The 24,602-nt window shown below is 39.8% G+C and overlaps 1 protein-coding gene across 1 annotated transcript; it reads right to left on the reverse strand.

Annotated features, from left to right (window-relative positions):
• Positions 1–17,815: 17,815 nt before the first annotated feature.
• Positions 17,816–21,175, reverse strand: LOC149154225 (uncharacterized). Its single transcript, XM_089444082.1, has 3 exons — positions 19,915–21,175; positions 19,091–19,224; positions 17,816–18,811 (listed from the first exon to the last, which is right to left on the reverse strand). The coding sequence occupies exons 1-3, from the start codon at positions 21,173–21,175 to the stop codon at positions 17,816–17,818; spliced, it is 2,391 nt and encodes a 796-aa protein (XP_089300208.1).
• Between the last annotated feature and the right edge of the window lie 3,427 nt (positions 21,176–24,602).

Consider the following 24,602-nt stretch of genomic DNA (forward strand, 5'->3'; position numbering starts at 1 on the left):
CCTTAGTGTGTACTCACCATATTTATATCAAGGAAGGTTGCAAGCCAGTTCGGCAACCCAAATGAGGATGAATCCATCTCTTAAAGATATAGTCAAAGAAGAACTGCAAAAATTGTTAGATGCAGGATTCATTTATCTTATCTCTAACAGTGAGTGGGTCTCCCCTCTAGTGTTAGTTCCCAAGAAAAATGGTAAGTGGAGGATTTGTGTCGATTACAGGGAACTAAAAAAAGCCACAAAGAAGGACCATTTCCCTCTACCTTTCATCAACCAAGTGCTAGATGGCCTGGCAGGGAAATTTTTTTCTCTTTCCTAGATGGATTCAGTGGGTACAACCAAATCCAGATTAGCCCAGAAGACCAGGATAAAACCACCTTCACTTGTCCTTGGGGCACTTTTTCCTATAGGGTCCTTCCTTTTGGCCTATGCAATGCTCCTGCCACCTTTCAGAGAGTAGTCCTGAGTATCTTTGTTGAGTTGGTCCATGATGCGGTAGAAATCTATATGGATGATTTCAAACCTTATGGGGGTGATTTCGAGGAGGCTTTTTCCAACTTAGGTAAGGTACTGCATAAATTCATTGAGATGAACCTGTCTCTCAAACCCGAGAAATGTGAATTCTTGATGGCTAAAGGGACCGAGTGGGGTCATTCAATATCTCAACAAGGAATGCAGGTGGACCCCAACAAAATAGTGATTATCTAAAGGGTCCCACCTCCTCAGAAGAAGAGAGATGTCAGAAGTTTCCTAGGATTAGCTGGATACTATCGAAGGTTCATAAAGGACTTCAACAAGTTGGCCTCTCCTTTATTTGGGTTGTTGGCCAAGGAATCTGAGTTTATATGGTCAAAAAGTTGTCAAGAGCCTTTGGACATCCTGAAGAACAAGTTAAACACTACCCCAATTCTCTGAGGCCCAAATTGGGCCCTTCATTTTCACATTCATGATGATGCCTCACACAAAGCCATAGGAGCAGCCCTAGGTTAGATAGATAAAAAAATTCCTATTCCATTTACTTTATCAGTAAGAATCTATCAAATGCCAAATTGAATTACACAGTGACCGAAAAGGAGCTCCTGGTTGTTGTGCATTCATTGAACAAATTTAGGCATTATATTACATGCTATCAAACATTTGTCCATACTGACCATGCTGTAATCAAATATTTAATGAATAAACCGATGTGAATGCTCGTATTATAAGATGGTTTCTTTTATTACAACAGTTTGATCTAACTATTGTTGATAATCCTGGTAAGGAAAATGTTGTTGCAGACTTTTTGTCTAGATTAACTTTGCCTATAGGTGAAGAGGTAATGGTTGATGACTAGTTACCAGATGAGCACTTGTTCGCCATTTCAGTTCTCTCTCCATGGTTTGTTGACATAGAAAACTATTTGGTATCTGCACAGTTCCCACCGAACTTGTCTTCCAAAGAGACAATCAAGATTATAAGGAAGAGCATCCCCTTCACTTGGATTGGGGGAAATCTCTTCAAACTTGGACCAGATAAAATCTTGAGAAGGTATGTCAGGGAGGAGGAAGTCTTTGACATCCTTCTGACCTGTCATGATGAGCCTTGTGGAGGTCACTTTGCAGAAAAGAGGAAAACATTCAGAGTGTTACAAGCAGGCTATTATTGGCCCACTCTTCACTAGGATGTGAAAATATATACTAGTCAGTGTGATCGATGCCAAAGGATGGGAAAGCCTACTCCAAGGGATGAAATGCCTCTGCAACCTCAAGTGACTTTCGAGCCATTTGACAAGTGGGGGATGGACTTCATGGGACCTATCAACCCTCCTTCCAAGAAAAAACAATACATCATTGTGTGCACTAACTATCTGACTAAGTGGGCTAAAACTAAGGCAATTAAGGAAGCAACAAAAGAGAAGGTGGCTGAGTTCTTAAGGGAGAATATATTTTACAAATTTGGGTACCTTAGAGAACTAGTCACTAATCAAGGTAGCTAGTTTACCTCCAACATGATTGAAGACTTGCTCAGCCAGCACAAGATCAAGCATAGGACCTCCACTCCTTATCACCCACAAGCTAATGGGAAAGTGGAGGTGACCAACAGAGCACTGGATTCACACCTCGACCTATAATACCACCTGCAAGACCACCATTGGATTCACACCCTATGAGCTGGTCTATGGGAAAAAGGCCCTGTTGTCCATTGAGTTTGAGTATAACACACTAAGGATGGCAGCCCAACTAGATCTAGATCTTAGCAATGCACAAAAAGAGAGATTGTTGCAGTTAAATGGTTTAGATGTGTTCAGAATGTAGGCCCTCCTACACACGGAGGTAACCCAACTTCAGAGGAAGATATGGCATGATAAAAACATCAAGGATAAACAATTTCAAGAAGGTTATTGGGACTGGTTATATGATTCCAGATAAAACAACTTTAAGGGAAAGTCGAGGACAAGATGGCTAGGACCTTATGTTATAGAGAGATGTCATGATAATGGTTCAGTGCAGATCAAAACCATAGATGAAGAGGCCATTCCTTTACTTGTTAATGGGCACCAAATGAAAGTTTACGAAAGATCATTTTCAAAGCAAGAGTTCGTTGATGGTATCAATAAAACAGTGATGGCAGTGGAGCAAGTTTCAACTCCTGCCTCACCAAATCACTGAGAAAAAAAAAAAAAGGACTTAGGTGAAAACCTCCATGAGACACCTGAGTCCAACTATTCGGTTGAAAACCACTTGGGGCAACCCAATGGTGTCAAAAAAAAAAAAGAGGAAAAAAAAATATCCCTGGGTGAAACCTCTCTTGAGGTCCCCAGGGGCAAACAACTAGGATGAAAACCTCTCAGAGGCAGCCTAGTTGTTTTCAAAAATAAAAATAAAAAAATCATGAAAATTCCTATTTGCAGGTCAGCAAGGAGGACGATCAGAGAACAAAGGAGGATAAAAAAAGGGACCTATTTCACTCACATTTTTACTTTTCCACTCATTTTCATTCATCACTCCACCATTTCTTCCATTTTTTCACTCCTTTGCTTTAGTTTACAAGGGGATTGTGTTTTCTATAGGATCCTCTATAAACCTATAGGATCCCCTGAAAGCCTACAGGATGATCCTATAGGAATTACAGTGGCTCGGGAATCCTACAGGAAGTGACCCTAGGGCAAAAAAAATGACCTGCAATATCAAAGAAATAACACTCGTACATCAACATTTCATTACCATATCTATGTCTACTTTCATCACCCTTGCATTCACCATCAAAAAAATCAGTTTCAAAAAAATATATTTGTCACAGTCTTCAATAAAAAAAAAAAAAAAAAAAAAAAACATGAAATAGAGAGCAGAAGGGAGCAACACTTGAGTATGTCTCATTTCTCCACACTCCTAGTCTTCCTCTCAATCCATGTCACCATCCTCAAAATCCCAGCAGAGTGTATGATTAAGAGTTCTGAGGGAGAAGCAACTACAGGACATCCTGTAGGAAATCCTGTAGCAGCCTATCCCACAGAATACAAATCATGATTGCAGCAAGCTTCCAGCATAATGATCCAAGAGCAGAAGGAGCTCCAAAGTAGCAACATCACCAACATCTTCAACACCAGGTACCTGCACATCAAAGGAATCATCAGAGAGAAATAATAAAAAATAAAAAGGGAAAAAAATAGCATGCAGCCAACACACAACAAGCACCTCCGGTCTTCAACAACTGCAACAAGGGTTAGCACCACAGGTAAGTATCTCGCTCACTCTCTCATTTGCATAATGTAGTCAAAATATGTAAAGGTTACGAGTAAGTTGGTTTATAAGCTAAAGGTGGCCAGTTAATTTGGCCAACTTTGTTCAGTCGACGAAGACAAAATAAATGGTCCTCCCACTGTGGCAATAGTCAAGTCAAAAAAAGAGAAGAGCAGGACAAAAACAGTTAAGTCTATGGAGGCATGAACTGAGAGTTGATTACGAGGAGGGGGAAAATATGAGGTGCTAGTGGGGACCAATGGTCCAAAAATAGAAAACGTACCTCCGCTGCCAGCACACCACCTCACATAACTCATCCATAAGAAGAAATATTTATTGATCCCCATGCACTCATGCATGCATTTCCTCGAGGCTCACTCTTGCAAAAGTCACTCTGATACCCAGGCAACCTACAGAAGAGGAAAACTCCATTGTTTTTCTGCACAGGACTTCCTACAGGATTGCATAGGAAATCCTACAGGATTGCATATAGGATTCCTACAGGATTCACTGAGAGGAGTTTCAGAGGGGAAAACATGGGGGTTGGCCACAAAAAACACTATGAAGAGGTAGGATCTATAATTACTTCCCTTTTTCCAAGTGAATTGAACAAGAAATCCTCTAGTTTGAGTGAATTTGGCAGTTGTGTAAGGGAATTGTCCACACAGTCATTTCAGTTATTTACTGTTGCATTTAAAAATTGTATCAACCATCTCATTTCCTCAAACTTCACAAACCAAGATGACAAGAGGGTTTAATAGAAGGGATCCCATTAACACTGTGAGAATTCAACAACACCCTCAGGTGCTAGAAATCTTCACAAGGCATAATTGGATGGGGTATTTCGAAAAATTAAGAGGGTATGATGATGAAGTGGCTCAAGAGTTTGCTCTCTCCCTCATTCCGCTTACTAGAGTCCATGTGTTATAGACATTTTTGGGCCCTACAACCCCAAGCATGAAATGTCCATAAACCAAGGGCTCCTAAGTCCCTAAAAGTGTTGTTCTAACCCCTAAAGGAACAAGGTCAACAGATTACAGCTTCTCCCAGAAGTTCTCCATGAGAAACTGCTTAGAATTGGTCAAAACAGGATCATTGCAGCTAATCCACTGGCTAAGTGCATTGCATCTCACCTAAATACACTGTGTGGGTACGTTGCATTTCAAAAACCCCTTCTGTGGGGTGCGATGGGCGAGAAATGACAAATGGCAGTGTCATTCCGCGAGGTGGAGAGGCAATGGAAGCTTCCAGAATCTTCTCCTGTGACACTTGCCTCACTGAATTCGACCAAGGATGAGTAAGAGACCATCAATCTCCAAGTGGAAGCAAGAACTATCAGAGGGAAGACACTAATCAAATCACAAGCTGACTCATCCCCCTTACAGATATCTATATATGGATCCCTCATCCTAGAGATCCAGAGGTTGGAATTTTGCATATTGTAAGGAATTGTTGTTGGTTTCTTAAGACAAACATCAGATTGTTGGGTGATCTAAGCTTTGTTTGAGGTGAAGAGGGGCTTCTTTGCTGGGAGGTTGATGCTGGGTCAGAACAACTGGTTCTAACTCCTCTTGGCTCTTTTCTTGTTTATCAATAAAAGCTATTTGAGTTTTCCTCCATGCTTTTGTGTCATTGATGCTTGTTACATTTGTATGGTCAATTTACATCTGATCCTAGATTTTTTATGATTATAGATCCATGTCTTTGTATAGTGCTATGCTTCTGTGATCTTACAGGTACTTTGTGAAGCTGGGCGTGCAAGGGAGCCGGTAGCTGAGGACTATCAAAGAAGAGAGGGATCAAATTAGGAGATTAGCGCAAGACAGAGGTTGGTCTTTCTGTTCCTCTCTATCTATAATTCATAAAGGAAAAACGAAAGTAGCTTTTCTTTGTTTGTTTCTAAGGCAGCTGTCACACCTTAGTGGGATAGAGCAATTCTATATAGACACTTTTCCCTGTAACAAAATGGCGACTCTACTGGGGAGCTAATTATCTTGTTTGTTTATCATTCTTTGTTGTTTGTTTCATAAACTTACAAGTAGTGTTCGAACTGCATTTGCCATAACAAATGCAAAGTAGATAACTGCTACTTCAATCCATCTACTGGATCTGTTGATGAATTAAACAACTGATTCACAAACTATTTGATTGCCCTTGTGATAGCTCTTAGATCCTCCTTAGATCTACCCCTGATTGTTGCATTACTGATTGCTTTTTGCTCGGCCAAAACCCAAGAATTAAACTGCAAACTGTGACCCGGAACCCGAACAGAGTCTCGTTTCTGGCCCAAGCAGGTACTATTCAGAGATTCTGAATTTCAGTGCACTTCCCGAGTGGACAACCTGCGCTTCATTTCAGATTCTCTGTGTTACAGGTGCACTGATCAGACTAGCTCTGTGCAGTTGTGGCTTCTGTGGTTCATTCTTTCCAGTTCTATTCCTGAATTTTGCTGCCTGTGATCAGTATATGTCTGTTTGAAACCCCTTTTCCTTGCTATTATTCCACCTCCTTTGTACAAAAGAACTGTAGATGTTTTTGTGTGTTTGTTGAGTCATTTACAGTTCTCCTTTGCAAAAGTAGCATAATCGTACTGTTGTCCTTTGATTTGAAACTGTCACAAGTGTCGATTTCAATCGTAGGAAAGAGTTTGATTGCTGTTGATGGTCGATTATCCTGTTACTATTGCTTTTGGTCTGAATTTGTAATTTTCTAGTGTCAAGAACAAGTATTCATTTCAAAATCGTAAGGTGTTGTGATCGTCTCCATTTTTTGATTTCGAAAAAGAAACTTGTTGATATTTGTCGCTTGAAAAGAAATTTAGATTTGTGCATCAACTTTCTTTTTAGCATTCATACACTAAGAAAGTCGAAAACAAATACATGCATGTGCATTTGCATATAGACAGTCTGATTGGCTTGATTTAGGAAAGTGCATTTAGAGTGTGCTCTTTGCTCTTTGTGAAAAGATTCTGTCTTTCTTTTCCCTAGTAGCTAGGATTTTCATTGCATAAAGGAGATAAAAAGTTTGTTTATCATCTTAGATTGCATTTTAGGAATTACATCTACATCTCATGGTGAACCCGAAAGGCAAACTTCATAAACAAGATCAACTTAAAATAAATTCAATGAATCTACCAACGCTTTGGAACTTAACGCACAACATTTAGAAGTCTAGGCTAGAGACATATTCCGGCGTCGTAAAACTTGGTAAGTGTCGTTCTCACTGATGGTTGGGTGATTCCTCCACTTTGAGACGATAAGTGCCAGTACAGACTTGTGCTCCCACGTACCGTCGAGTATATTTTGGGAGACCCCAATAGGCTTAATCCTTTATCCATAGGAAGCCGTGTCTGCCGCCCTATCGATCGCAATGCACTGAACACATCATTCGGGAAGATTGATTGCCGTACTGTAAAAAGTATTCTGCAGTTTTGCGATTGGTTTGGTAATCCCTCTACCTAGATTTCCAGAGCAGTCCTTTTCGTTCCTTTTCAGACTCCTTAACGGAAAAGGTCCATCTGAGCACTTGTCACTTCAGGCTCATTAAAAATCGAAGGAGACTAGAGTCATCTTTTGTTTTTTCTCGACTCTTAAAAATTGAAAAAACAAGTTGTGTCAAGGCGTCTGAAATTTATTTTAAGCAGAATATTCATTACCCTTTCCTACGTTGATCTTGGGTTGAGAAAATGGAGTCCACCAACCAAGGAATTCCCCTTGGAGGAAATCCTAGTCCCTTCTCTTCTTGGGGAGATGTTGGTGCACCCCATATGGCCACATTGTCGCTTCCAGGACTGACAATTGGTTTGCCTGTATGGCTCTTCTCAACCTCTGTCGTTTAGAACACCACAATTCCTGAACAATCGAATCAGCAACTAGACGAGTCCAGAGTTACCCACCAACCTTCTACTTCCTCTAATTCTTCCTCTCCTCCTTCCTCTTCGCTTGATGGGGCTGGTAAAGCCAAAAGTCAAGTACCTAAGGAGAAGAAGGAAAAGAAGAAGAAAGAGAAGAAGAAGAAGGAGCCAAAAGCGAATGGGGGCAAACGAGTGTCATCTAGCAAAAATCCACACACTACACCGACCAGGCCTAAATCACCATGTGTCATTTGCAAAGGAGACCATTATCACAGAGATTGTCCTTGCATCCCTCGGATCTTAAGGGACTGATCTCCTCGTTTGCACAACCTGGTGTCGTCAACCTCTGATGATCATGTTGAAAACACACCGTTGACTAGTGAAAGTGAAGCCCCAGGACAAAAAGGAAAATATAGATTTCCTTGTAAACTGTGCGAAGGCGATCATGCCATCCACCATTGTCCCTTCTTAGACGAAGCTAAAAGAGTTTTGGACGATCGTCCAGTTTCACCGTTACGACTTCCTCCTGGATATAAAAAACTCTTGCCGAGTCCGTCACTAGTTGAAAATCCGGCTGACTCGCTCAGGTGGTCAGCCAAAGCATCTATCATTGAAGATAAACCATCTGAATCCATACCAGATGAAAGTCAAAAGGTCGAGGCGGCAGTTGACCTGGTCTTGCCTTCAGAGGTTCCATCTTCGGATGATACAATCACTGAAGAGAACAAGGATGACACCATCCAAATTCTTTTCATAAGCACAGACTCCAACGAACATGGGGGAAATTTACCCGTTCCTTTACCGCAGGAAGGAAGTTCGTCAGAGTCATACTTGGCCGTCTATTCGGTCCCACCTCCAAGCAACCTAGTTGTCTCCTTCAACTGGAATCAACTAGGCAGACCCCGTTTACCAGCTAGTATACCATTTCGAATCATTGTTCAAATATATAGAATGGTTATGGCTGGTACCATCATAGATTAGGGGGCTTCTGTGAGTATCCTTTCCTTAACTACTTGGAAAGTGCTTGGTTCGCTATTTCTTTTTCCTGAGATGAGAAATCTAACAGGTTTTGATAAAGGAGTCAGTCGACCGTTAGGGATCCTTCCCAATGTGCCCATAACATTGAGAGGGAAAACCATTCACATGAACGTGATGGTAGTTAAAGGACCCCTGGATTACAATCTACTCCTTGGACGAGACTATATTTATTGCATGGGAGCAATTGTCTCCTCACTCTTTAGAGTAATGTGTTTTCCGCACGAAGAAAGAGTGGTCAAGCTCGTAGACCAGCTTTCATTTCCCGAAGCATACAGAGCAAATAGTCATATACCATCCCTAAATGGTCTTTTCACGCAAGAAATGTCTCAATCCCCAGTCCGTCCACCCGATGAGCGCGAGTGATTCAGGGGACATGACTGAATCCCAGGGGGCATGCACCCTGGTCTGCTTCGGTAGCAGGGAAAATTTTAAGAACCCCCCTAAATTTATAAATATAATAAATGGGCGAATCTCCATGGTATATAGGAAAAATGGAAGGCGATTTTATCAATAATATAATATGTATATATAATTTTTTGGCGAATCTCTCACGAGGCATGGTGAATATTTTACTGAATTATAAAATCTTGTAAGATCTTGGCGAGTCTTTCACTAAATAATAAAACTTTGTAAAGTCCTAGTGAATCTTAGCATAGGCTACATGCTGGTTTAATTCCGCCATTTAAATAGGCTACATTCCAGGAGAATACCATGGTTCAATACCATGTGCCATTTTGGTGAATACCATGGGTCAATACCATGTGCCATTTTGGTGAATACCATGGGTCAATACCATGTGCCATTTTTATTTTTATTAATTCTAATATTAGGGTTAATAATGGTTTTTTGCATGGTATTAATAACAATCTAGTCCATGGTATTTGTCCCATAATATTTTGGCCATAGGTTTCACCTAAATATAACCCATTTTTTGAGTGTTCGTAAATATAAGGTGACTTATGGAGTAAATATAAAAAAATGTTTTATTTGTTTACCATACCTCTAGTTTATTTATATTTTTATTAATTCACCATACCTCTTTTACAAATATGGTATTTGGCCCATAGGATTCACTTAAATAAAACCTCTTTCTTGAGCCTTCATAAATAGAACGAGGGTTACGAACTAAATATAAAAAGAGGTTTTATTTATTTACGATACGTCTAGTTTATTTATATTTTTATTTATTTACCATACCTTTTAAGTATAAAAAGATGTTTTATTTATTTACCATACCTCCACTTTACTTATATTTTTATTTGTTTACACCCTTACATGTATATAAGGTGACTTATGGAGTAAATATAAAAAATGTTTTATTTATTTACCATACCTCTCATTTATTTATATTTTTATTAATTTACCATACCTCTTTTATAACTATGGTATTTGGCCCATAGGATTCACTTAAATAAAACCTATTCTTGAAAATGGGCAAATGGAAGGTTGTAAGTCCTAATTTCAAGGGCTAAATTTACCTTTTTTACCCTCTCCCTTAAAATAAGGTGGGCTATTTGAGGTGATTTCTAAAAATGTACTATGATACAAAATATTCGCCCACTAAAAATTTAAAACCCCTTAATTTTGCCAAAGGGCGAACATTCGCCCCTAAAATTATCCTTGTTCGGTAGGAAAACTTCGGGTATAGGGTAGGTTTTCGCGAGAAAATATGACTAGTTTGTACTCCCGTCCGTGATTGGAAGAGGGGGTTATTCTAGAACAAGATTCTCTTGTCAAAGTTACGTGAGTGGAGTAACTTCCTCCACTCACCTTTGGCTATTTCGATAGACATCGCCGAAGAAGTGTTTTGTTTGCACTATGAATAGAGCAATCTTTGGGTAGCTTGAAAGAGGTATACCTTTCCTGATAAAACAAATGTTTTGTCAGCTCGAATAAAAGGCGACCTTGAAACTCTGTTTTATACCTGGGGGCATGCAGACCTTTTGGCGTGCAAGCAAAGAGCGACTATTTGTTTTTTTAAATTTGTAGGTCCTCTAACCCTTTAAACTCGTAGGATTGGTCATTTCCTAGCTTGCATAAAGAAAGGATGTGGGGCAAAACTCTAAAAATTGCAGTTTTTATATGAGAGATTCTTATCACACGACTGGATTAATCGAGCAGTTTTAGCACATAGTTCAAGCTCATTAAAAAATAAACATAAGACATGAGCAAATGTTTCCCCCCGCGTTTAAGCTCGTTAAAAAATGAACTATTCCCCAGTAAATAACCATCGTGAATGTAGTACTTCAACCATTAAAGCCTTGGTCGTGTTTGCACCATCACCTCCACTTTTTCATTGGCCGATCATTCACCTCCATTTGATTGTTTACCCATTTTGAGGAACAGCTGCGAAGAATGATCTCACTAGCCATCCTTGTGACACTACTGTGATTGGAAAATTCCAAACCTTACCTGGAATTAGCTGCTACCCATTTTATCACTCGTTCCTCAAAAGACGAGTCTCCTTTAAGCCCTTTTCAACTAACTCGTAAAATATGAAAAGATTGCCGAGCCATTGGCCTCTCCAGCTCATTAAAGGGACAATAAGTGCTATCCCTCCTCTAGATTTTAATCTTTTTGGAGCTGAGGGATTATTACACAAAAAGATCGAGTGCTTGTTTTGTTCGGCTCGTTAAAAGTATTGAAAATTCATCCCTTCTGTATTGTTTTATACCTTTTCGGACTTAAGGGATTAGATGACGAAAAAGGAATTTTGGAGTTACATTTACGTTCCTTTTCAGATTCTCTAAAATTGAAAAGGACCGAGTTATCTTTGTCGTTAAACTCGTTAAAAGTGTAATAGCGACAAACTTGTCTATAGACGAGAATGAGTTTCACTATCGCTAGGCTCGTTAAAACATAGCGATGGGTTTTCCCGAAGGGAAAATTATAGAACAAGCATATGTTATCCTCCTCAAGCTTGACAAAAATAAAGAGGTACTGGTCAGCAATGACTGGGGAAAATTGGGAAGAAAACTTGAAGAAACTTTGTTGGTAGCAAGTTTCTCTTGAACATGACACTTCCACTCCATGTTCGAGTCGGGTTGGGTTGTTTCATTCACCGGTCACATCACCATGGTCACGCCATACCATCCACATTTGGGGTTAATGCTACCAATCCATCACATCAGTGTCGCCGATATGTTCAAGAGAAGTCATTCAGAGAATTCACCTATGTCTCACCCACTACCATACATTATACTCCATTCTTTCATGACCGCCACCCTGAACCTTATATCACCAGATCGTTTTCACCTCCATTAAAATCATTTGCTCTGTTCCATGTCATTGATGTGGGATTCATTAAGGCCCTCCTGTGACGGATCACTTCTTGTCGACATCAGCTCATTATCCAAGAAGTTGATCTAGGAACACCCCATTCAGTAATTTGAAGCTTGCATGCCTCAATGGCAAGTTTCTCACTTTCAGCGACAGGTTTACATCAATGGCCTTCGACCGAAAGATTTTACGTGGTGTTCGACGCCAAGTCCTTTATTCACACCACATGAATTGTACTACAGTACCTTGAAGGTCATTATCATTATCGGTGATTCCTCTCGCGCTTGTTAACAGTTTACATCATTGACTGGTAATCAAGCGATGTCTTTCCATGTTCGACTTCAAAACATTTCTCACATGGATCGACTTGTACTTTGAGTGAAGATCGGACGAGATTGAAGACCACGGATCTAGTTTAATCCATCTAGGCTGCGATATATGTTCAGGGAAATAAAGACATTAACTGTACATCATTGCTGCACAAATAATCATCCACTCAAAAGGATGATGGCTCTATCAGAATCATCAGTCTACACTCAGACGATTGTCTGTCCTATGTACATGAAAATGAATTTATAAAGATGAGCATGGGAATGCCCGCCTTAGCTAGATCATGAAAATATTATGAAGATAATGTATTGTATTGTATCTTATTACAGGTCTCCTCTCAGCATTGAAAGAACTTTAGATCCTCATAATAAAGCATTTCACCTGACATCAAAAGATTAACGGCCTCATGCTTTAGGGGGCAACTGTTATAGACATTTTTGGGCCCTACAACCCCAAGCATGAAATTTCCATAAACCAAGGGCTCCTAAGTCCCTAAAAGTGTTGTTCTAACCCCTAAAGGAATAAGGTCAACAGATTACAGCTTCTCCCAGAAGTTCTCCATGAGAAACTGCTCAGAATTGGTCAAAATAGGATCATTACAGTTGTTCCACTGGCTAAGTGCGTTGCATCTCACCTAAATACACTGTGTGGGTGCGTTGCATTTCAAAAACCCCTTCTGTGGGGTGCGATGGGCGAGAAATGACAAATGGCAGTGTCATTCCGCGAGGTGGAGAGGCAATGGAAGCTTCCATAATCTTCTCCTGTGACACTTGCCTCACTGAATTCGACCAAGGATGAGTAAGAGACCATCAATCTCCAAGTGGAAGCAAGAACTATCAGAGGGAAGACACTAATCAAATCACAAGCTGACTCATCCCCCTTACAGATATCTATATATGGATCCCTCATCCCAGAGATCCAAAGGCTGGAATTTTGCATATTGTAAGGAATTGCTGTTGGTTTCTTAAGACAAACATCAGATTGTTGGGTGATCTAAGCTTTGTTTGAGGTGAAGAGGGGCTTCTTTGCTGGGAGGTTGATGCTGGGTCAGAACAACTGGTTCTAACTCCTCTTGGCTCTTTTCTTGTTTATCAATAAAAGCTATTTGAGTTTTCCTCCATGCTTTTGTGTCATTGATGCTTGTTACATTTGTATGGTCAATTTACATCTGATCCTAGATTGTTTATGATTATAGATCCATGTCTTTGTATAGTGCTATGCTTCTGTGATCTTACAGGTACTTTGTGAAGCTGGGCGTGCAAGGGAGCAAGTAGCTGAGGACTGTCAAAGAAGAGAGGGATCAAATCAGGAGATTAGCGCAAGACAGAGGTTGGTCTTTCTGTTCCTCTCTATCTATAATTCATAAAGGAAAAACGAAAGTAGCTTTTCTCTGTTTGTTTCTAAGGTAGTTGTCACACCTTAGTGGGATAGAGCAGTTCTATATAGACACTTTTCCCTGTAACACCATGCCACTGTTGTGGTAAGAGGTCTCTCCATAGAGCTCACCACTAAACTCATCAGCAGAGTTACCACACTTCCCCTAGGAGTACCATGGAGGAAGGAAGACAAGGGAGATAGCCATATTTCCAAGAGGAAATTCTTTTTAGAAGGTGAGGAACCCATTGAGGACAAGAATGGAGTAAGGAGAGAAAGCCTGCCATATCCTTGGAATGAGGTGAGCTACCAACTTATCAAATACATATCATGTGAGGGTGGGTATAGTGTGGTCTATGGCTATCACTTTAGCCTTCTTGAAGAGTTGAGGTTTGGAGCACCTACTCACCACAGGCTCAACATACTATACTTCCTTCTGCAGTCAATGATAGACACAAGCATAAAGATGAAAGAGGGAAATTCCCAACAATTAGCTCATCATGGGTTAATCAGAATCAACATAGAAGTTGCCCTCCAAAACCTTAGAATTCCTATCCAATGGTCAATTTTCAGAGACATGCAGACAGAGGAGAACATCAAGCCTCTCACATATGATGTTAGTCCTACTGTCAGTGAAAAGGATGAGGAAGAGATTGAAGCAGAGGAAGAAGAAGCAGAGCAGGAGGAGGAGGATGAGATAGATGAGGAGGAATATGAGATAAATGAGGAGGAAGATTAAGATGAAGAGGATAAAGAGAAAGAGAATGATGAGGAAATAGAGGAATATGACAAATAAGAGATTGATAAACAAGATGAGGAGCTAGAAGGAGAAGAGGAGAGGAAAACCAGAGAGGAAAAGGGAAATGAAAAAGAGAAGGCAGAAGACAAGGAGGAGTCACCTAGGGAGTCTCCAAAGGCCATTGAGAGAGAAAACAATGTAAACTTTAAAATGAGAACTCATACTGTTACCCATTTTGTAGAGATAGCAAAAAAGTGACCCGATTTGGAAAAGGGGTGATGCAGAACACAAATGTTTTTTTTAGAGCATAGTTTTTGGCACTATAAATTTTTTTATGTACATTGCGTTTTAGAATGGTAGTGTTTTTGACACTGATTTAAAAAGGTGGTAATTCTACACCAGGCCCTTTTTTTAAAACGCTGCTTTTTTTTTCTAATGTATGAAATGTAAATAATTATTTTGTAAATTTAATAATTTTTGAGGTGGTCTTTTTTTTCATATTTTCTTGTTTTAATTTTAATTTTTATTTTTTTGTAGTGAGGTTTTTATTGCTTTGCATATTTAAATAAAAAGGTCAATATTTTGAATTTTCGATATTCTACATATTTATACAGCATTAATTAATTTTTCAATCCACATGAAATAATTGTTTCTAAAAAACAATATTTTTTAACAATTGACATAAAAATAACCATTTTTAACATAAATATAACTAAAAAACTACACGTTTTGATAATTTTTTGTAATTTTTTGCTAGAGATGACATGTCAAAATCACAAATTTTATAGGAAAATTTTAACTAAAAATAGTTAAATAATAGTTTTTTTTTTATGAATTTCATGTCAAAAAAAAATAATAATCATTGTTTTTTTCAAAAAATAATGATTAACATAAAAATTAATGCGAAAATCACATAATACAAATATTGAACGCATAACAACCTTAATTGAGTGCTTATTCTTCTCATAAAATGTCAAAGTCAAAACATTACAAGAATAACTAATTAATAGTTACAAAAAAATAGCTTGATTTCCAAGCATAACTTAAATTTAATCAACAATGTCACGTAATCCAAACTCTTCGTCCTCTAAAATTTCATCATTGTCTTCTTCTACAATATTTTCTACTTCCTTTGCTCATTTCATCTTCTAATGGCTCTTTGATGTCTGCGAATCCCCCAATGTATGTCTTTCCAAACATTCCATGTAATGGTGGTTGGGGTTCATTTGCCTTTTTTGCCACACGTGATTCACTAAATTCCCCTTTCTTCAACCCAATTTCTTGCATTGCATCTGGAAGAAATTGAAGAGCACTAATTCTTTGCTAAATGAAATTGCACTATATTGGATCTTTTTCAATTGCAATGCAATTTCTTCCTTTTTGAAGGCAACATGCTAGTGTTGTACCTAATTATCAAGCACAAAAGAAATAATGAAGTAAATTAGTACAATGACATATTAATTAAAAAATAACATATTGAAATTCAAGTCCATATAATAAAACTTCCCTGAGCCAGAAAATAAATCTAGAACCCAATTTCCTTCATTTGAACATATGTCTATAAGATAGTTAATCAATAATTGTGGTTTTTGATAAATGTTAACTATCTCTCCTTTTGCTTCTTTGTCTTCATATGTTAGTTTTCTCACAACAGCATCATAAGTCAGTATTTGGCTATGAATCTTTCCGTCTACCCTATTAAAAATCATAGACATATGGCTATCATCTTTTGCCCAACTATCAATATGAATAAACTCACAATCATTTATAAATAGTTGATCTTCACGGTTAAGAAGATTTGACTTTTGCCTGTAACATGAAATAGTAAAAGTTCAATTAAATTGTACATAAATGAATTTTTCAACATTAATCAAATATACATTTTAAATGTCTTACCATGTAAGCTGCATCCTTTAATTTGTTTTCCCCTTGAAACTTGACAATACCTTTGCCAATTGTGTATTTGAATGAAATGTCACAAATCTCCATAATGGTGATGACGTGACTTCTACAAATCCCGCAACCACTTTACTAAGAGCTTGATAAGTATAACGGTCACTATCATAGTCAATGTTTGGAATATTGAAACCATGGGGAATATCTGCAATAACTAGGGCATAATCCCTTTTAGGTATGAGTTTAGTAATGTCTTCACAGTCGCCTTGTATTACTTGATATTGAATAGTGTCTAGCCCATTCCAAATGAAATGAGTAAGAGTTGTATCAAATTCAACATTATTTTTTGAGACAGAGTTCGGTTGCTATATATTAATCTAAAAAAAAGTGGGCATTTTGCCATACATAAGATGCTTCCTGAGCATTCTGAATCCAAGGAGTTACAAAAAAGTTAGTCTCCTTGATTCTTACAGTTGTTTTCCTGCCCCTAAAACTATTTATGCTACTGTAGATTCTTACAAACTGAAAGCCCCAAAATTTATATTTACAAACCATGACTAATCTATGTCTATATGACTTATCTTCCTTGCAGTAGATCCTTCTGGGTCCAGGTCTGGTTCATTCTGCTTTGCACTAGAAGAGGATGTTGCTGTTGTGCACGCACCTCTTCGAATTCTGCTTGTAAATCCCTGCAATGAAAGCACTGCTCTGGACACTCCATTAGGTCTGGAAAATAATCGTAGGCGCTGATCAGCTTCTTGTCTCGATGCCTCTGAGGACTTTCCTTGCTTCTGGTGAGGGCCTCCGAGCGCGCAGAGGCAGCACTGCTCTTGAGAATGGGGATTCTTTTGATTATGTTTCCCCTAACGTTGACTAGCTGCATAGTTCTCATGGTAAAGGTTGGAAGGATGAGATGTTGTTACAACTAAGGTTGCCTTTGGAGCGTTCACAGGCCTTGTTGGCGTACTTGTCAGCATCTTTATTTAGTCCACGTAATATATGGTAATATCGGACCTCCTCCAGCAAGTCGTGAAGGATCTGGTTCCTATAATTGATTTGCTGCAGAAGAGCGTTTGGCGTGCTCTGCCTTTGCACCATGAGTCTGATGATGATTGCTGAATCGCCAAAGACTATCACCTTCTTAATTCCTATCTTGATCAATTGGGTGAGCCCTTGGAACAAAGCCAATCCCTCTGCCCTGTTATTGGATAGTTCTCCGAGCCCCCATTCGAATTGAAGAATAGTCTCGCCATTGGCATTGTAGATGAGGCCCCCTGCACCTGCTAGACCAGGATTTGATTTTGAGGCGCCATCAAAGAACATGTAGAACCTATTGCAATTGCTCAGCCAGAGTACGAATTCCTCTTCCTTGAGCCTAAGTTTCCAAACGCTGCTTGTCTCCTTCGATTGTAGATTTCCTTGCCTTGGTGTCTGGATACTAATTTGGTTTCCTTGTACATGGTTGATCAGATTCCTTTCTTCAACGCTGTAATTGGTGGTCTCGATCTTGCCTTGAGTGTGGACTACAATTGCTTCCACCGCTAAATTCTTAGCTTTGTGACACATGACTCTAGCGTTGCAGCCTTTGTCTTAAAATACCTTTCTGTTTCTTGCCAGCCAGATACGCCAAACAAGAGTTAAAGGTATAGTGTTCCATATCCTTTGCGTTAATTTGCTATTTTTTTCTTTCCAAGGACAGCTTTTCCTCCAGCTATAGATAGTTTCTGCAATGGTTGCCTTTGGTTCCCATGTGACTTCCCCTATTGAGGCCATCTGCCTCCAGCAATCATCTGCTACCTGACAATCTATGAACAGGTGTTGTATTGTTTCTTCAGCTTGACAGTAGTTTGGGCACCTGGACGGGCCCATAATGCCCCTTTTTTTTAAGTTTTCTGCTGTTAGAATCTTCCCTTTCAGAAGAAGCCAGAAGAAGAATTTTACTTTAGGAGGGGCTTCAGCTCTCCAAACCAATTTCCATTGACTCCATATGGCCTGTGGAAAGGCACTGTCACAAAGATGTTGATACCCTGCCTTGGCTGTGTACTGAGTTCCCGTGGGATCCCAGCGATACCCATCTTGCTTACCTCTTTGGGTCGGAGCTTTACTGTGCAGAAGGTTCTTTAAAGCTACAACGCTTGTTTCTAGCTCTCTAGGGTAGTCCGGCAGTTTCCAACCCTCCCAAGCTTGAGAATGATTTCCCCAATGCGTTATTTGAGCCAAGCACCATATACCTCTGTCATTAAGCCAACTTATGGCAGGAGTTGCCTCTGTGTTTGACCCCATAGGTTGCTGTCCTAATATTCTGTCAGTGGAAAAATTAATGCTGCTCCCCCCTCCTGGGACCTTTGATATGTTTTGGGACATAAAAGGTATGACTTTCTTGCAGAGTTTCCAGATTTTTGTGCTGTCTCTATTGGGGATGTTGGTGTTCAAGAGTTGATGCCTTGTGCTGTTTAGATACTTGGCCTCTAGGACCGTCTTCCACCATGCTGAGGCCCCTGTAATCAGTCTCCAAACTATTTTGGCTCCAAGGGCTAAGTTCTGCAGTTTTGGAGATCTTATTCCAAGCCCTCCTTTCTCTTGAGGCTGAATGACATTCTTCCAACTAACTAAATTGAACTTTTTTTTCTCTGTTTTCCCTCCTTGCTAGAGGAAGTTTCTAAGAGCTCTTTCCATGTTGTGATGGAAGGCCATTGGAGCTTGGTACAAAGAGAAGCGATAAATGGGCAGAGAGGCCAGCCCAGATTTTAGAAGTACAAGGCATCCTGCTGGATTCAGCCACATAGAACCCCATTGTTGGATTTTTCTCTTTATCTTGTCAAGGATTTCATTCCATGTATCGGCCATCAGAGGTCCCATACTCACCGGCATCCCTAGATATGTGAAGTGGCTCCAGTTTAGCTTGTATGAGACTCCTAGAGTATTTGCAATACTGTGGATGATGTTATTTGTTGCATTCCATCCATAGATGCAACTTTTTACCTGATTAACTTTCCCTCCTGTATAATCCATGAATTGATCTAGGATCTTTTTGAAGCACCTTGCAATAGTGATGGACGCTCCTCCCATCAAGAGGGTATCATCAGCAAATTGGGAGTGATTGATGTTCTTTGTACCTTGCTCAAATTTGATGCCAGTAATTAGACCAATTCTTCGGTTGTAGTCCAAGGCTTTGCTAAGAGACTCAGCCATGAGGATAAATAAGTAAGGGGATAGGGGGCAGCCTTGTCTAAGACCTCATGAGGATTGGAAAGCAGCACAAGGTCTACCATTGATCAGAGGGGAGATCCAAGGATTCGAAATGCAGGCTTTGATCATATTTATGAAGGAGGAGTTAAATCCCATTTTTTGAAGCACTGCAAACAGAAAGGAGTGTCTAACCCTATCGAAGGCATTGGCAAGGTCTAGCTTTAGGATGAATCCTTTCTCCTTTCGGCTTATGCTTGAATGTATGGCCTCTTGCACAAGAAGGATGGAATCAGAGATGTGTCTATTGGGTAGAAAGCCTCCTTGGTTTTCTGAGATCAAAGAGGAGAGATGAGGCTTGAGTCTTGTTGACAGAATTTTTGTAATTATTTTGTATGCTGAATTGCATAAGGATATGGGTCGAAATCTTGAGAAGGTAGAGGGCCTGTTTTCTTTTGGTATTAGGGAAAGATGGGTTGAGTTGGTGTATCCCCCAAGCTTGCCTTTCCGAAGAACCCAGCATATCATCTTTAGAAGGTCTTTTTTGATCAGCTGCCAGTACTCCCTGTAAAAACTAATTGGAAACCCATCAGGTCCTGGAGCTTTGTCTGGGTGAAGGCTCCAGATTGCCTTTTGAACTTCCTCTTCTTCTACCTCTTGCGTGAACCTGCTGTTCGTTTCTTGGGTAACTTCTTTAGTCATGTATTGGAGTAAGCTTGAGTAGTCTTCCTCACTTTTGTCCTCTGTCAGGAGATTTTTAAAGTGAATGGTGGCTACTTCTTTTATGGACTCCTGGGTGTCATAGCTGTTCCCTTCACTATCTCTAATTGTACTCACAGTGTTCCTGGTCTTTCTAACTGTAGCCTGCTTATGGAAATAAGATGTATTTTTATCTCCCTCGTGCAGCCATAACTGTCTTGACTTTAATCTCCATTTGGTCTCTTCATCCCTTATTGTTTGTGTCAGCTGGGAATACTGTCTTATCTCATTTTCTTTGGCTTGCTGGGAGAGTCCAACAGCTTCTATATTTTGCTGCACTTCCTCAAGATTTTTTTTGATGTCCTTTTTAATCATCTCGGGTTCCTGGTAATTAGTCTTTGCCCAGGTTTTAAGAGCCTGTTTAGTTTGCTTCAATTTTGTTTCCCAGATATATGTCGGGGAGCCTTCCACATGCTGGGTCCAGGCCTGCCACACCGCGTCTCTAGCTGCAGGGATTCGGTTCCAGAGGGAACAATATCTGAAAGGGAGTGGTCCAAGCTGGCAATGGCTGTGCAAGGTAAGCGTTATTGGATAATGATCCGAGGCGGAGATGTTGAGGATGTTTGACTGGCCGGTAACAAAGGAGGACAGATAAGCGACATTAATGAGGAACCGGTCAAGCCTCTCCATGATATTGCCTGCTCCTAGATGCCTATTGCTCCAGGTGTACCTGCGGTTCTTGGGCTTTATATCAACCAAATCTTGCTCCTGCATAATATGCTCAAGTCGGTTTCTGAATGGGTCTGGGCTGAAGTTTCCCCCTCTTTTCTCATTGGCGTGCAAAACCAGATTTAAATCCCCTGCAAGAATGAGATTGCTGTCTTGGTCTTCTTCTATATTTGTTTCCAAAGTGTTCCAGCACACTTCTTTTTCCCTGTATTGATTCGGTGAATAAATATTGTATATTTTTACAGTCTTTCCATTTTCCTTGCTTTCTAGATTAACACTGATCCAGTTCTGATGTATTTTGGCAAAGTTGCAGCTCCATTTACTGTTGTCCCACATTGTTAGGATGCCACCCGAGGCTCCTCTTGCTTCACTGGCACAACCACTGTAAAGCTTTTGCTGATTAATGATTCTGTTGATTTCGGTTTGATCTTGCTTTGTCTCCTGAATTAGGATGATTTCAGGCTTTTCACTTCGAATTAATTCCTTAAGGGCTGCTATCTTGGAGGGGTGCCCTAATCCCTTATTTTTCTAGGATAGCAATTTCATCATGATTTACCTGTAGTATGGAGAGGTGCTCGCCTCTCTTTACCTTTGTTATTGTTTTCTTTATCCGAATGTCCCAGAATGAAGGATTCTATAGGAGCCTGAGATCCCATGGCAATATCCTTCTGTGCACTTTCTTCTCTCTGTTGTTTAGCCGACTTTCTGCCAGGCCCGTGTTTTTTGGGTATATCGCTGGGCGCCCCATGATCCTTCGATGAGCTTCTGGTGATCCTAGCGGAGGGGGTATCAGGGGAGGGCTGGGAGATATGAGGGGGGGAGGGATGAAGATGTGGGTCAGATGGGGAAGGATCCTGCTCAGTTTCTTCCTCAGAGAGGGCCGCAAAGGGGTTGGAGGAAGGTGGAATGGAAGGATCTGAAGGTCGGGGGGGTGAGGAGGGGTGATGAGGTGGGGATTGCTGAGAGGACGAGGAAGGGTGCTGGAGGGATGAATGAGGCTGGATGGGTTGCTGGAGGGAAGCCCCAGGGGCTTCAGATTCCGAAGGTTTCAGTGGTGGAGATGATTTTTTTCTTTTAACAGATTCCCATTCCCCTTCTTGCTCTTCTGATCCTACATTTATAATTTTAGGGCATCTATTTGCAAAATGTCCATATTCGTGACATACCTTGCATTTGAAGGGTATCTGTTCGTAGTCCAGCTGCTGAATATGGCACCACTCGTCTACTTTCAGTTTGATTGCTTCCGGTAGTCCACGCCCCAGGTCGACTTCAACACAAATCCGTGCACAGGCCTGCATGTTGTCCTTGGGTTCGCTGCAATCTATGTATTTTCCGACCGCGTTTCTTATTGCTTTGACCGAATCATCGCCCCAGCAGTGAAGAGGGAGATGGGGCAGTCTGACCCAGACTGGCACTGTGCTTGGAATGTCTAGCTCTGGATCGAAGTCCGGGGTCCATTTGTTGAGATAGAGACCCCTGGAATCCATGAAGTAAGGCCCGTTCCTGAAGATTAGGTCCTTGTCTTCCTTAGTTTCAAAATGGAAGGTAAAATAACCTCTGCCACAGAATCTGATGGATATTTTCCCTTGAGTCTTGTCTGCCCAGTTTCGTTCAACCCACCTTTGCACTGTTTTGGGCGAGGGCCATAGTCCTGTAAATTGCCCGATCAAGCCTTTCTCTGCTAAGGAGATGGCTGCCATGCGAGGGATAGTCGGAGGCAAATGTACTTCCTGTAGAACATCTAGTTTCTTCACAAACTTGGTTGCAGTTGGCCTTGGTCTTTGCTGTGGTAGAGATTGAATCAGTTTGGAGAAAGCTTGTTGCAGTTCCGGATCCCCACCAGGCGGATCCGGGGGATCCATGAGGCTGATCGTTCGAGCAGAAGCAAGCGGGTTCGATGGCGGGCTCAGGTGCGCGCGCACAGCAGCAGCAGCGATAAAAAATAAGTTCAACATTATTAATACGTTGCTTCCTCAATCTTTCGATCTTTATTTTTTCAATAAAGGTTCTGAAACTATATGGTGCTTCATTATCATCCTTCTTCATATTTTATAAAATAAACAAATATATGTGTAAGTTATAAATTAAAAATAGTACACAGATGAATAAAAATGAATGTATAAATCAATATACCTTTTTAAATGCAAGATAAAAAGCTTTTAATGTTGATGTAGAACTTGAATTTGGATAGTTGCGTACAACATCATTCCAACTATCTTCATTCAACAATTTAACCATTTGTTCTTGAATTTTCATGTAAACTTTGTGACTGCATAGATAAAGTAACAAAAAGTTAATATAATGATATGTATAAAAAATACTACCAAGAACAACATGTTTTATTTAAAAGAAAATTATAATCTAGAAATAAATAAAAATAATTCAACAAACTTACTTAAGAAATTCCTCAAACATTTCCTCCAATGATAATTCCCTTGACCTCACACGAGATAATATTGTTTTGACAATTTTATCATCTTTCACTCCTTGCATTTCTCTCCAAGGTGTGATAGTCATATCGTCTGGAAGCTACTTCATTTCATAACCTGATTTACTGCTACTACATATCAATGGCTTAGACTTTTTGACCTTCTGGTTTTTAGTGCCAATGTTTTCCCACATGCTAAAAATCTCATCAATCAACTCCCATACATCTCCAGTTCTAAATGCCAACTGGAAAATGTTATCAACACCTTTGAATAAATCACTAATTTTGTTGCCTTTTCCACCTTTTGAATTGGTTTTCTCTTCAATTTGATAGCCTATTTCCATACAACATTCATTTCGGAAATCTACAGTAACATTTATCCTATCCCCACCACATTTTTCTTGAAATTCACTATGAATAAATCTAACCCTTTGGATGAAAGTCATAGACATCCTATATTCACTATCTGAATTATGATCTCATGCCACTAACTTTGCTTCTGTATCTGATAAACCAGCATAAATGATACATTTCATTGTTTCAAAACGTGGGTTATTAGGATATTCCTCCATCAATTGTCTTTGAGCTTCTACAGAATGGTTCCCCCCAAGCACATAATAATTGTATTCAAAACATTTTGACTTATCAAATGCTTCTTTGTTGGGAACTTGAACTGGATCAACAAGAAGCACATAACTAACCACATGAGCATATGGATTGTACCTCATCAATGTTTTCAAGTTGTGAACTTGCAGATGATGTGGCTTTCTGACTTGACATTGACATTGTCCTTCGCTTGCTTTATAGGTTTGTCTGACATTAAGCTGAAATGTATGACCACCATCAATTAAGTTTCTCTTTGTCAAATTTTGTTGAATGACATTTTGTTTTGTTTTAATAATGCCATCCTCTAAATCAGCTCTTGGTGTAATGATTTCTCTACTTTCTTTTGAAGTTTCACTAGGTTATTGACTGCTGGTAATGAATATTTCAAAATCTTCAACTTTACTTTTCTTCTTCATAACATTCTCATCATTAACTGTAACAGATTTATTCTTGGGCATTGTTACTTTTGGTCTTTTACGACTCTTCTCAGTTCCAATGTCATCTTCAGTAACGACAACATATGTTTCACTGTCAGTTTCAACTTCATCGTCTTCAAAAGTAACTTGTCTACCCTTGCTAGATTTATCCACTAGAGGCCTTTTTTAATGATCCCTTGGATGTAGTTTCGTAGCATCATCAATTACTACATTTTGCTTGTTTTCCATATCTTCTTTTGACACTGAGTAGAAACTACTGACAACTTTCATAATATCATGCTCTATGAAATGA

This window comes from Pinus tabuliformis, chromosome 9, assembly GCF_031772625.1.
Source record: "Pinus tabuliformis cultivar Carrire ecotype Pingquan chromosome 9, CPIR1, whole genome shotgun sequence".
In the NCBI taxonomy this organism is placed as follows: Eukaryota; Viridiplantae; Streptophyta; class Pinopsida; order Pinales; family Pinaceae; genus Pinus; species Pinus tabuliformis.